Here is a 14,655-nt window from a genome sequence, read left to right on the forward strand (position 1 = left end):
CGCACTGGCAGGGCGACCGGGAGCATTCAACCGGGTAAGGTTGGGCAGGCTCGGTGCTCAAGAGCTCCAGTGCGCCTGCACGGTCCGGTCTATCCAGTACCACCTCCACACCCCAGCCCTCCGGTAGCAGCTTCCTGTGCGTGTTCTCGGCCCAGTACCACCAGTGCCAGCACCACGCATCAGCCCTACAGTGCGCCTCGCCTCTCCAGCGCTGCCAGAGCCTTCCTCCTCTCCTGCGCTGCTGGAGTCTCCCGCCTGTTTAGCGCTGCCAGAGCATTCCGCCTCTACAGCGTTGCCGGAGTCTCCTGCCTGTTTAGCGCAGCCAGAGCTGCCAGCCTGCATGGAGCAGCCAGAGCTGCCAGTCTGCATGGAGCAGCCAGAGGTGCCAGTCTGCAAGGAGCTGCCAGTCTGCATGGAGCAGCCAGAGCTGCCAGTCTGCAAGAAGCTGCCAGAGCTGCCAGTCTTCATGGAGCAGCCAGAGCCGCCAGTCTGCATGGAGCAGCCAGAGCCGCCAGTCTGCATGGAGCAGCCAGAGCCGCCAGTCTGCATGGAGCAGCCAGAGCCGCCAGTCTGCATGGAGCAGCCAGAACCGCCAGTCTGCATGGAGCAGCCAGAGCCGCCAGTCTGCATGGAGCAGCCAGAGCCGCCAGTCTGCATGGAGCAGCCAGAGCCGCCAGTCAGCATGGAGCAGCCAGAGCCGCCAGTCAGCATGGAGCAGCCAGAGCCGTCAGTCTGCCAGGATCAGCCAGTCAGCCAGACTCTTCCAGATCTGCCAGTCAGCCAGACTCTTCCAGATCTGCCAGTCAGCCAGACTCTTCCAGATCCGCCAGTCAGCCAGACTCTTCCAGATCCGCCAGTCAGCCAGACTCGTCCAGATCCACCAGACTCTTCCAGATCCGCCAGTCAGCCAGACTCTTCCAGATCCGCCAGTCAGCCAGACTCTTCCAGATGCGCCAGTCAGCCAGGATCTGCCAGAGCCTTCCTCCTCTCCTGTGCTGCCGGAGTCTGAAGAGCCCCTCTGTCCCGAGCTGCCCCTCTGTCCCGAGCTGCCCCTCTGTCCCGAGCTGCCCCTCTGTCCCGAGCTGCCGCTCTGTCCCGAGCTGCCCCTCTGTCCCGAGCTGCCCCTCTGTCCCGAGCTGCCCCTCTGTCCCGAGCTGCCCCTCTGTCCCGTGTTATTAAGTAGGGTTGCCGTGGCTAGGAGGTCACGGAAGCGGACAAGGTGGGGGACTAAGACTACGTTGAAGTGGGGGCCACGTCCAACACCAGAGCCGCCACCGCGGACAGATGCCCACCCAGACCCTCCCCTATAGGTTCAGGTTTTGCGGCCGGAGTCCGCACCTTGGGGGGGGGGTACTGTCACACCCTGACCATAGTTTGCTTTGTATGTTTCTATGTTTTGGTTGGTCAGGGTGTGAGCTGAGTGGGCATTCTATGTTACATGTCTAGTTTGTCTATTTCTATGTCTGGCCTGATATGGTTCTCAATCAGAGGCAGGTGTTAGTCATTGTCTCTGATTGGGAACCATATTTAGGTAGCCTGGGTTTCACTGTGTGTTTGTGGGTGATTGTTCCTGTCTTTGTGTTTTGCACCAGATCGGGCTGTTTTGAGTTCTCACGTTTATTGTTTTCGTTAGTTTATTCATGTATAGCGTCTTAATTAAAGAAACATGAATAACCACCACGCTGCGTTTTGGTCCGCCTCTCCTTCACCACAAGAGAACCGTTACAGCAATGCTACCAAATACTAATTGAGTGTGTGTAATCTTCTGTCTCACTGGGAATGTGATCAAATAAATAAAAGCTGAAATAAATCATTCTCTCTACTATTATATTGAAATTTCATGTTCTTAAAATAAAGTGGTGATCCTAATTGACCTTATTTGGAATGGAATTTTTACTAGGATTAAATGTCAGGAATTGTTTGAAAATTAGTTTAAATGTAATTGCCCAAGGTGTATGTAAACTTCTGACTTCAACTGTATATATATATGTGTGTGTGTGTATTTATATATATGTGTATATTCACTACCTGCCAAAAATTTATTTATTTTTACTATTTTCTACATTGTTGAATAATAGTGAAGACAAACTATGAAATAACACATATGGAATCATGTAGTAGCTATAAAAGTGTTGTGCAAATTCAAATATATTTTATATTTGAGATTCTTCAAATAGCCACCCTTGCCTTGATGACAGCTTTGCATTATTTTGGCATTCTCTCAACCAGCTTCAACTGGAATGCTTTTCCAACAGTCTTGAAGGAGTTCCCACATATGCTGAACACTTGTTTGCTGCTTTTCCTTCACTCTGCGGTTCAACTCATCCTAAACCATCTGATTTTGGTTGAGGTCGGGGGATTGTGGAGGCCAGGTCATCTGATGCAGCACTCCATCACTCTCCTTGTTCAAATAGCCCTTACACAGCTTAGAGGTGTGTTGAGTTATTGTCCTGTTGAAAAACAAATTATATTCTGACTAAGCCCAAACCAGATGGGATGGCGTATCGCTACAGAATGCTGTGGTAGCCAGTGTCACCAGCAAAGCACCGTTACACCATAACACCTCCTCCATGCTTTACGGTGGGAAATACACATGCGGAGATCTTCCGTTCACCCACACCGCATCTCACAAAGACATGGTGGTAGGAATCAAAAATCTCCGGTCTAATGTCCATTGCTCGTGTTTCTTGGTCCAAGCAAGTCTCTTATTCTTATTGGTGTTCTTTAGTAGTGGTTTCTTTGCAGCAATTTGACCATGAAGGCCTGATTCACACAGTCTCCTCTGAACAGTTGATGTTAAGATGTCTGTTACTTGAACTCTGTGATGCATTTTTTTGGTCTGCAATTTCTGAGGCTGGTAACTCTAATTAAAGTATTCTCTGCAGCAGTGGTACCTCGGGGTCTTCCATTCCTGTTGCGGACCTCATTGGAGCTAGTTTCATCAAAGCGCTTGATGGTTTTTGCGACTGCACTTGAAGAAACTTTCAAAGTTCTTCAAATGTTCCATTTTGACTGATCTTCATGTCTTAAAGTAATGGACTGTTGTTTCTCTTTGCTTATTTGAGCTGTTCTTGCCATAATAAGGGCTTGGTATTTTACCAAATAGGGCTATCTTCTGTATACCCCCCTACCTTGTCACAACACAACTGATTGGCTCAAACGCATTAAGAAGGAAAAAAATTCCACATTCACTTTTAAGAAGGCATACCTGTTAATTGAAATGCATTCCAGGTGACTACCTCATGAAGCAGGTTTAGAGAATTCCAAGAGTGTGCGAAGCTGTCATTAAGACAAAGGATGGCTATTTGAAGAATCTCAACATAAAATATATTTTGATTTAACACTTTTTTGGTTACTACATGATTCCATATGTTATTTCATTTTTTTGATGTCTTCACTATTCTACAATGTAGAAAATGGTTAAAAAAAATACAGAAAAACCCTTGAATGAGTAGTGTATATCTATACACAATGCTAAAAAAAATAAAGGGAACACTTAAACAATACAATGTAACTCCAAGTCAATCACACTTCTGTGAAATCAAACTGTCCACTTAGGAAGCAACACTGATTGACAATAAATGTCACATGCTGTTGTGCAAATGGAATAGACAACAGGTGGAAATTATAGGCAATTAGCAAGACACCCCCAATAAAGGAGTGGTTCTGCAGGTGGTGACCACAGACCACTTCTCAGTTCATATGCTTTCTGGCTGATGTTTTGGTCAATTTTGAATGCTGGCGGTGGTTCACACTAGTGGTAGCATGAGACGGAGTCTACAACCCACACATGTGGCTCAGGTAGTGCAGCTCATCCAGGATGGCACATCAATACGAGCTGTGGCAAGAAGGTTTGCTGTGTCTGTCAGCGTAGTGTCCAGATTATGGAGGCGCTAGCAGGAGACAGGCCAGTACATCAGGAGACGTGGAGGAGGCCGTAGGAGGGCAACAACCCAGCAGCAGGACCGCTACCTCCGCCTTTGTGCAAGGAGGAGCAGGAGGAGCACTGCCAGAGCCCTGCAAAATGACCTCCAGCAGGCCACAAATGTTCATGTGTCTGCTCAAACGGTCAGAAACAGACTCCATGAGGGTGGTATGAGGGCCCGACGTCCACAGGTGGGGGTTGTGCTTACAGCCCAACACCGTGCAGGACGTTTGGCATTTGCCAGAGAACACCAAGATTGGCAAATTCGCCACTGGCGCCCTGTGCTCTTCACAGATGAAAACAGGTTCACGCTGAGCACAAGTGACAGACTTGACAGAGTCTGGAGACGCCGTGGAGAACGGTCTGCTGCCTGCAACATCCTCCAGCATGACCGGTTAGGCGGTGGGTCAGTCATGGTGTGGGGTGGCATTTCTTTGGGGGGCCCTCCATGTGCTCGCCAGAGGTAGCCTGACTGCCATTAGGTACCGAGATGAGATCCTCAGACCCCTTGTGAGACCATATGCTGGTGCGGTTGGCCCTGGGTTCCTCCTAATGCAAGAAAATGCTAGACCTCATGTGGCTGGAGTGTGTCAGCAGTTCCTGCAAGAGGAAGGCATTGATGCTATGGACTGGCCCGCCCGTTCCCCAGACCTGAATCCAATTGAGCACATCTGGGACATCATGTCTCGCTCCATCCACCAACGCCACGTTGCACCACAGACTGTCCAGGAGTTGGCGGATGCTTTAGTCCAGTGCTGGGAGGAGATTCCTCAGGAGACCATCCGCCACCTCATCAGGAGCATGCCCAGGCGTTGTAGGGAGGTCATACAGGCACGTGGAGGCCACACACACTACTGAGCCTCCTTTTGACTTGTTTTAAGGACATTACATCAAAGTTGGATCAGCCTGTAGTTTGGTTTTCCACTTTAATTTTGAGTGTGACTCCAAATCCAGACCTCCATGGGTTGATACATTTGATTTCCATTGATCATTTTTGTGTGATTTTGTAGTCAGCACATTCAACTATGTAAAGAAAAAAGTATTTAATAAGAATATTTCATTCATTCAGATCTAGGATGTGTTATTTTAGTGTTCCCTTTATTTTTTTGAGCAGTGTATATCACCTAAATTGAACTAGAACATGTTATGAGACATAAATAAATGGTCTGGCTCTTAGTATACCGCTACTGGTGGAGGACTTCTCATTAAAATGTTTAGATGGTGTAAATGTTTATAACAGAAGTGCTTTTGATGTTGCAGACCTTTCTGGCTTCTATGAACCAAGTGTTCCCTGCTGAGGAGGATGTCAACAAACATATGGAGGACAACTGTAAGTTCACACATTACTTTTGTCTATCCTCAAGTTGGCTTGACTGGTATGGACTTTATGTTGGTGTATGTAACTTAATGTGCAGATGTTTTTAAAGACATGCTCCTGTACTTGGGTGACTAAGATTCTTATTTTTAAACCTCCCGCTTTGGGATAGAGGTGTCAATGTGTAGTTCATACAGTGGTTGCTCCACTAAAAGTTTTTGCGATTATGCTGCAGGAATTAGAGATCATTTGTGGTTTAGTACGGTACTCTGCGTCACCACTTCATTGCTTCATACCAGCACAACGGGGAGTTAGAGCACTGATTATGCTTTCGGGGCCTACTGTGTCTCTGACAATGAATGGGTGACATAAACCTAAATAGAAACTGATACTTGTGCATGACTTCAGTATTACTTACTAAAACTGTTGTTACACTAAGGTTTTTATTCTTATATTTTGTGAAGATTATTTTGCTCTTACTGTAGCCAACTCCTGGCCGGTCGTATTATTTATTTTAAAAACGGGTTTTCAAACACTTGTGGCCCGATTAGCAGGACAATAGACTCTTAATAGCCTGGCTACTGTAGGTGTGAACTTCCACCTGCCTGCAATGTATTCAATGATTAAGTACTCTGAAGTGTTACATTTCTAACTCAAAACAGCAGTCCAGTATTTCTTCATCAATATCTTTATGCTTTTGTTAATATAATTATGATAAAAAATACTCTTTCAAAATACAGATGTTTATTTAGTTATGGTTCCATAACAAATTACTATGGGAATAAATATCACTGAATTACAGAAATATTGGAACAAAGTTATCTAATGAAGGTAAACAAATTGTTGCTTACTGGAAAATACTCTTTCAAACACACAGTCACATTGTACAGCGCCGTTATATCTATTAGCAGGTAGCTGGAGAATAGACTTGCCTAGAAGGAGGGTAGGGGAGAATTCTATCGTCAAATGTATTTCTAAGTTAGGTTGGCTGTATCACAACCGGCCGTGATTGGTTGCAATTTCAGTTTAATCCACCAGAAAAGACCAAACAAATAATACAACAAAAACTATTATTATGTATCACATCTTACCGTGATTGGGAGGCACATAGGGCAGCGCACAATTGGTCCAGCGGTAAAAACAGAAATAAATGTTTTGGCCTTTACAAATACTATTTTTGCCTTTATTCAGATTACAATCGCTCACTTTCATTTTTTGAATACCAAATCACCTCCAAAATATCGTTATACAGTGTGGCAAAAAAGTATTTAGTCTGCCACCAATTGTGCAAGTTCTCCCACTTAAAATGATGAGAGAGGCCTGTAATTTTCATCATAGGTACACTTCAACTATGACAGACAAAATGAGAAGAAGAAAAAAATCCAGAAAATCACATTGTAGGATTTTTAATGAATTTATTTGCACATTTCTGGCCACTTCTGGCTCGTGAGTGCTACTTTCATAACTACTGGCTAAAAAGTATTCAAAAGTACCAGATAATCTCTTTTAAAGGATGCTTTCTCATGAGTGACTGTTTTTCTCTCTTTCAGGTTCTCTTATGTACCTGAATGAAGGCACACTCTTAAACAACGTCCGAGTGCGGTATAGTAAAGACAAGATTTATGTAAGATGTCCTCATCTCATTACAAATCCATTGTAGATTCATCCTAGGCCTTTAAGATAGACCATTCTCTTCCTGTAAGAGACATCTGTTGGTCATAGGCCTTGTTGTGAAATTCAGATGCTCTAGCTCTCGGGTGTCAAGCTCATTCCACGGAGGGCCGAGTGTCTGTGGATGTTTGTTTTTTTCTTTTCAATTAAGCCCTAGACAACCAGGTGAGGGGAGTTCTTTACTAATTAGTGACCTTCATTTCTCAATCAAGTACAAGGGACGAGTGAAAACCCGCAGACACTCGGCCCTCCATGAAATGAGTTTGGCCACGTGTGCTCTAGCTCATGTGACATTAAAATGTGACTTTTTGCTACACAGACTTATGTGGCCAACATCTTGATTGCGGTGAACCCTTACTTTGACATACCCAAACTGTACGCTCCAGAGACCATCAAGTCTTATCAGGGCCGGTCCCTGGGCACTCTACCACCTCACGTCTACGCTATCGGTGAGGGCAGACATCTCTATTACATCAGTGGCTGCTATACTGCCTGGTTACTGGTCATAAATGTAGTGTGTTTAAATGTAAAGCAATGGCTACATTTGACATACATTTGAATAAAGCCTAGGACTATGTCATGTAAAAGTGTTGCCAAAGCATCATATAATTACTTTATTGATTGTGTTTTCTTTGGCTTTCTGTCTTTCAGCGGACAAGGCTTACCGGGACATGAGGGTGCTGAAGATGAGCCAGTCTATCATAGTGTCTGGAGAATCTGGGGCCGGGAAGACAGAAAACACAAAGTTTGTCCTCAGGTCTGGCCTAAAATACTACTGACTACTATGATCTTGTTAGTTAGACAACAGACAACCTTTTAAAATATTAAAGATAGACTGAGCGAGATAACATTTCACGGCGTAAACAATGGGTCAATTTCCGCAACAATTAAGAGTGTTGTAGCGCGAGACTAAATTTCTCAGCTGTTTTGGTCCTGTAGCTATCACGTTGAAGCAGTATGAAGCGCACCCTTGCATGTGCACAGTAACTCTGTGTGACTCTGGGTCTCAAAAGGCTGTTATTAGTGATTTTGAACAGTCAGCATGCTATTAAATTCAGTTTTCCTGATTTTGTTTTTCCAGGGTGTAGTTTTTTTTTCTTCAAGTTTTCGCAAGTCCACATCAATGCTTAAACTACATTAGGAGGCCATTTTTTTACTGGTAGATATGTTAAGAAGTATTTCCTAGTACCTACCATACCGCTGTTATGCTGTGAGCTGTTCCACACGACAACCAGTTGAGAGCTGTGCACTCTTGCCCAACAGATTTTCCACTCAAAATAGGCAATGTGTACTGTGCGTTCGTGATAAATAATCTACAGACCTAATAGCTTTAGGAATTTCTTTATTTGTTTTATCAATTATTATATAGCCTAAATTGAAAATAGCATTATTACAATTTGTATCACTGGCACAAGTGGGCCACTGACGTGGATGATTTACAGACCCAGAGGGTTTTCTTCAACCCCCCTGGGCTAGCGGGCAGCCCTGTATGTCGAGCCCTGATGTTGTGTAATGACGTTGGTCGTTAGTGTATAAGCCATGTTTTCTGTCATTTCACTGATCTAAAAGTAGGGCTGTCAAACAATATATATATATTTTTTTTAATGGAGTTAATCGCAGGATTTGCTTACGAATCACGATTCATCGCAAATTATGGATTTGCTCAAATTGAGCTGTAATTTAAGTATTACAAGAATGTTGACGTTAGCAAAATCAGGTAAATTGATTAACGCCCACTTTCTTTAACCTCAATGTCAACTTGTTTTGACATTGCATTGTTTTTAGCTGTATAGATGATGTATTTTGGATGTTTTCAGTGTATTTTGAATGCTTTCAGACAATGCGATAAATCATGAAAAAATGTGTCCACTCAAATTACAAAAAGTTAACTTGAGTTGATAGCCCTAGTCCAAAGATTAACGTCATATACTGTAGCATCATTGCTATTCTTCATCCTATAGATATTTAACAACATCATACGGAACGGGTCAAGATATTGATGAGAGAATTGTTCAAGGTAGGATTTAACAACTAACTTCACCAATAACTTCCAAATCGTACTTTGGCCATCCAAAGTAGAAGAGATCCCAATGCTTATTTTGTGCCTGTACATTTCAGCAAACCCCCTGCTTGAGGCCTTTGGAAACGCCAAGACAGTCAGAAATAACAACAGCAGTCGTTTTGGGAAATTTGTGGAAATCCACTTCAATGAAAAGGTTAGCCATCATTTTCTGTGGCTAATGCATTTTCAAATAATGCATATTTTGGTCAATTTCATTGTTGCTTCATTGGCCCACATTGTGTGTGTGTGTGTGTGACAGAATAAAGTGGTGGGTGGCTTCGTGTCTCACTACCTGCTGGAGAAGTCAAGGATTTGCATGCAGAGTAAAGAGGAGAGGAACTACCACATCTTCTACAGGCTATGTGCCGGAGCCTCTGAGGACATCAGACAGAGGCTGCACCTTGACTCCCCTGACAGCTTCAGGGTCAGTGGTACACACACACTATGCATACACAAGCGGGCATACTGCACAATCTAGAGGGTGACCTGTGTATTACTGTGGAGTGTAACTAGAGAGCATCTTTCGATACCAGGTTGGGAGGATGGAAGGATGAGTCCTTTCAAAGAATGCTGCAAATAGCACTCGCGTGTGAACTCCCTGTTCCCCATGCCTCACTGGGTTCTTTGCAAGAGAGATATTCTGTGTTCCTCTCCCTACCTAATGAAGCAACACGCAAATTCTTCCACCATGATGCAAATTGTGTCAATTGGAAAATTCTATTGTACATTTTCCACCAACATTTTTCCCTTTTGACATAATCTTGCTGCCAAGTGGTGTGAAAGTAGTCATAGACAACGATGAGGCTTTCGATTATGTCCACAACTGAACCAGATATAGGCATACCTCTGTTCATAAATGTAAATCTATTCTCTATATGACCACTAGGTGTCATGTGTGTTATATATAATATACAAACGCCTCTAATTTATATTGTGGAGAGATTCTGCACACCTACTTACCATTTGTTTTTCATTTCTCAGTTTCAGCTGTGCCCCCAGTAAAACTAAGCTCACCTTTGTGAACTTGGGATTTGTAATGTAATTATAATTACGATCAGTGTTCTTAGAACCAACACCCACACTAAAGGTGTTAGAGGATTGCCTAAATTAGATGGTTAATTTCACCTGCGCTCTAAACAACTCTATAATAACACTAATAAAATAATATACCATTTAGCTGACTCTTTTATCCAAATCGACTTAGTCATGAGTACATACATTTTATTTAAATATATTTAACCCTTTACACTCATACCCGTATACGGGTTGAAAATGGCAGATTTGATAAGCGCCTAAATTGGAACACAGTGGCTGTACAGTAATGTGCTATACAGGACGTCAGAGCTCAGGGTCTCCGCTTGACAGCTCTGTATGGGTTTTGACTGACAGCCGTTCTGAACTTGAGCACCGCGTGTGACAAGAAGTTGCCCCCATCCCTTCCGCTAATTGGGAAAATTTTGCAAATATTTTGTTGTCTGAGTGAGGGAAATACTGTAAGTTACGAGGACTCTATGTATTTTGAAAGACGACGTGATGATTATAATAATTAGAACTTTGATGTTATACAAGCAAGCTTGAAGTTTGCACACGAGGGCATTATAAAAACAAGAGAGCAGTGCCTTTATCTACGAGATTTAAGAGAGGGCCAGACCACTTTCTGATACAGAATGCAGTGTGAGGTGTACTGAGCCTATCGCCCATAATAAAGTGGAGTGCCCGATGATGAACTGCGTCCAATGGCTTCAATACAGTGGCAGCTGCATTCATATGGATGATATCGCCACAGTCTAAAGCCGGAATGAATGTCGACTGAATTTTTTGTTTTCTGCTATTTAACAAAAGGCATGCCCTATCCTTTAAAGGAAGCACATTTTAATTATTCTTAACTAACTCATCAATATCCTTTTTGAAAGATAGCTTTTCGTCAATCCAGATACCCAGATATTTATAAGTGGGGACATGATCAATGTGGGCACCATCCAATGTAAATATGCATAGATCATCCAATACATTTTTAAGCTTTTTAGAAAATAACATACAGTTGAAGTCAGAAGTTTACATACACCTTTGCCAAGTACATTTAAACTCAGTTTTTCACAATTCCTGACATTTAATCATAGTATAAATTCCCTGTCTTGGGTCAGTTAGGATCACCACTTTATTTTAAGAATGTGAAATGTCAGAATAATAGAGTTATTTATTTCAGCTTTTATTTCTTTCATCACATTCCCAGTGGGTCAGAAGTTTACATACACTCAATTAGCATTTGGTAGCATTGCCTTTAAATTGTTTAACTTGGGTCAAACATTTCAGGTAGCCTTGCACAAGTTTCCCACAATATGTTGGGTGAATTTTGGCCCATTCTTCCTAACAGAGCTGATGTAACTGAATCAGGCTGTAGGCCTCCTTGCTCGCACACACTTTTTCAGTTCTGCCACAAATTTTCTATAGAATTGAGGTCAGGGCTTTGTGATGGCCACTCCAAAACCTTGACTTTGTTGTCCTTAAGCCATTTTGCCACAACTTTGGAAGTATGCTTGGGATCATTGTCCAGTAGGAAGACCCTTTTGCGAACAAGCTTTAACTTTCCTGACTGATGTCTTGAGATGTTGCTTCAGTATATCCACATAATTTTCCTACCTCATGATGCCATCTATTTTGTGAAGTGCACCAGTCCCTCCTGCAGCAAAGCACCCCCACAACATGATGCTGCCACCCATGTGCTTCACAGTTGGGATGGTGTTCTTCGGCTTGCAAGCCTCCCCCTTTTTCCTCCAAACATAACAATGGTCTTTATGGCCAAACAGTTCTATTTTTCTTTCATCGGACATTTCTCCACAAAGTACGATCTTTGTCACCATGTGCAGTTGCAAACCGTAATCTGGCTTTTTTATGGCGGTTTTGGAGCAGTGGCATCTTCCTTGCTGAGCGGCCTTTCAGGTTAAGACGATATAGGACTTGTTTTACTGTTGTTATAGATACTTTTGTATTTGTTTTCTTCAGCATCTTCACAAGGCCCTTTGCTGTTGTTCTGCGATTGATTTTGACTTTTCGCACCAAAGTACGTTCATCTCTAGGAGACAGAATGCATCTCCTTCCTGAGCGGTATGACGTCTGCGTGGTCCTATGGTGTTTGTACTTGCGTTCTATTGTTTGTACAGATGAACGCAGTACCTGGTTTCCTTTGATTGTCCCATGATTTCAAGCAAATAGGCACTGAGTTTGAAGGTAGGCCTTGAAATACATCTCAGGTACACCTCCAATTGACTCAATTGTCAATTAGCCTATAAAAAGCTTCTAAAGCCATGACATTTTATGGAAATACAGTCAATACAGTCAACTTAGTGTATGTAAACTTCTGACCCACTGGAATTGTGATACAGTGAATTATAAGTGAAATTATCTGTCTGTAAACAATTGTTGGAAAAAAATACTTGTGTCATGCATAAAGTAGATGTCCTAACCGACTTGCCAAAACTATAGTTTGTTAACAAGACATTTTTGGAGTGGTTGAAAAACGAGTTTTAATGACTCCAACCTAAGGTTATGTAAACTTCTGACTTCAACTGTATACTTAGTTTTACCTACATTAAGTACCAATTTCAGTTTAACAAAGGCTTTCTGCATAGCAAAAGAGGTAGATTGTAGTTCTGAAAGAGCCTTGTGAACAGAAGGGTCAACAGAATACACAATAGTATCCTCTGCATGCAAGTGGAGGTTACAATTTCTTAATGACAAACCAATATTGTTTATATACACTGAACAAAAATATAAGATTGTACTGAGTTTCAGTTCAAATAAGGAAGTCTGTCAATTGAAATAAATGAATTAGGCCGTAATCTATGGATTTCACATGACTGGGAATACAGATATGCATCTGTTGGACACAGACACCTTTAAAAAAAGTAGGGGCGTAGATCAGAAAACCAGTCAGTATCTGGTGTGACCACCATTTGCCTCATGCAGTGTGACACGTCTCCTTCGCATAGAGTTGACCAGGCTGTTGATTGTGGCCTGTGGAATGTTGTCCCACTCCTCTTCAACTGCTGTGCGATGTTGCTGGATATTGGTGGGAACTTGAACACGCTGTTGTACATGTCGATCCAGAGCATCCCAAACATGCTCAGTGGGTGACATGTCTAGGTGAGTATGCAGGCCATGGAAGAACTTGGCCATTTTCAGCTTCCAGGAATTGTGTACAGATCCTTGCGACATGACCATGCATTTTCATGCTGAAACCTGATGGCGGCGGATGAATGGCACAACAATGGGCCTCAGGATCTCATCACGGTATCTCTGTGCATTCAAATTGCCATCTGTAGCTTATGCCTGCCCATACCATAACCCCACCATAGGGCACTATGTTCACAATGTTGACATCAGCAAACCGCTGGCCCACAGGACGCCATACATGCTGTCTGCCATCTGCCCAGTACAAACCAGGATTCATCCATGAAGAGCACACTTCTCCAGTGTGCCAGTGACTATTAAAGGTGAGCATTTGCCCACTGATGTCGGTTACGACGCCAAACTGCAGTCCGGTCAAGCTCCCTCAACTTAAGACATCTGTGGTATTGTGTTGAGACAACTCCTTTACAGTGGTGCCTTGGATCTACAGTTGCGCTCAGCTCAACACTGGGATAGCTTTTGAGTAAGTTTGAGGGGTCATTGTAACACATGGTAATGTGTGAAACTTACTCCTCAGCCTGAAGTGCCCCCCACTTGCACCAGCAAATAACAAACTTTTCATGTTGCGGTGACTAGTAAGACCTAGACACCTAATAGTCACAATGAACAGAGTAGGAAGTCACCTGTCAAAAGAATTATCTGAAACAGTGTTCCATCATGGCAGCAGAGCCATAGTAGTTGAGGAAAAAATATGTGACAAAAAATGTAATATTTACCATTGACAACAAGTTAAATGCAGCCCTCAATGGAGGAGTCTGAACAGCAAACAGGCTGGCCACTGGTAGATGCCTCGTTAAAATATAGGGAGGGGGGGAATACAGAGACAACACTAGAGTATGGAATCTAATTTCAATAAATCAGAGAAGAGAGTACATGTTGTTTTAGCCTGTAAGCTTTATTAATTTGACCTCCTGAGGAGAAATCCACAGACACTTCTCTGAAGCCCCCCGAGCAAAGCTGTCTACGGACCTGCATTGGACAATTCTCTCTCTGTAATGATGCATACGGAAGCTTGTTTTAGGAAGTCCCCTGCTGGTGACTTTCCATCTCAAAGTACTCTCAAACAGCTCAGCCGAAACATGTAGTCAAGGGTTGATGAACCCTGGCTCTCTGGAACTTTCCTCAACCTGTTATGATTGGTTGACAAGGTCACAACTTGGGACTTTGACACTGTGTACTGTCTCTGTTACAAAATGCCATGACAATTTTAATTGCCAAATATTTTAATAAAGTTACTGTTCATTAGTAGTAAAGGCTTACATTTAATGACCGGCATTTTTAGTAACACAGTATGTTTTCTACATGAACACAAAGTTCAAATGTCATATGTCTTTGCGTGTTTTGCCATTATCTGTTGTCATAATACATACCTTCTGAAAGAGGTCATGCCATCTCTTCTGCGTCGGAGCTGGCCCTTTGTCCGATCGGCAGGCCAAACCCCTGTGGTGGCAAATGTTCCCAAGCGGGACATCAACTCCTTTATGGGGCTTTTTA

General features: G+C 43.0%; 1 protein-coding gene across 5 annotated transcripts in view; it reads left to right on the forward strand.

Annotated features, from left to right (window-relative positions):
• Positions 1–14,655, forward strand: part of myo6b (myosin VIb) — a 95,884-nt gene that overhangs the window by 23,961 nt on the left and 57,268 nt on the right. For all 5 annotated transcript variants that reach the window (XR_006083896.1, XM_024429793.2, XM_024429794.2 and 2 more), the window contains exons 3-9: positions 5,186–5,255; positions 6,791–6,864; positions 7,231–7,360; positions 7,563–7,668; positions 8,873–8,928; positions 9,030–9,127; positions 9,233–9,397. Coding sequence is in view for 4 of the 5 variants with exons in the window: in XM_024429793.2 (XP_024285561.2) it covers positions 5,186–5,255; positions 6,791–6,864; positions 7,231–7,360; positions 7,563–7,668; positions 8,873–8,928; positions 9,030–9,127; positions 9,233–9,397 (699 nt within the window). In the remaining variant the exon portion in view is untranslated. The remainder of the gene's footprint in view (positions 1–5,185; positions 5,256–6,790; positions 6,865–7,230; positions 7,361–7,562; positions 7,669–8,872; positions 8,929–9,029; positions 9,128–9,232; positions 9,398–14,655) is intronic.

The sequence above is a fragment of the Oncorhynchus tshawytscha genome, linkage group LG08 (genome assembly GCF_018296145.1).
Source record: "Oncorhynchus tshawytscha isolate Ot180627B linkage group LG08, Otsh_v2.0, whole genome shotgun sequence".
Lineage (NCBI taxonomy): Eukaryota > Metazoa > Chordata > Actinopteri > Salmoniformes > Salmonidae > Oncorhynchus > Oncorhynchus tshawytscha.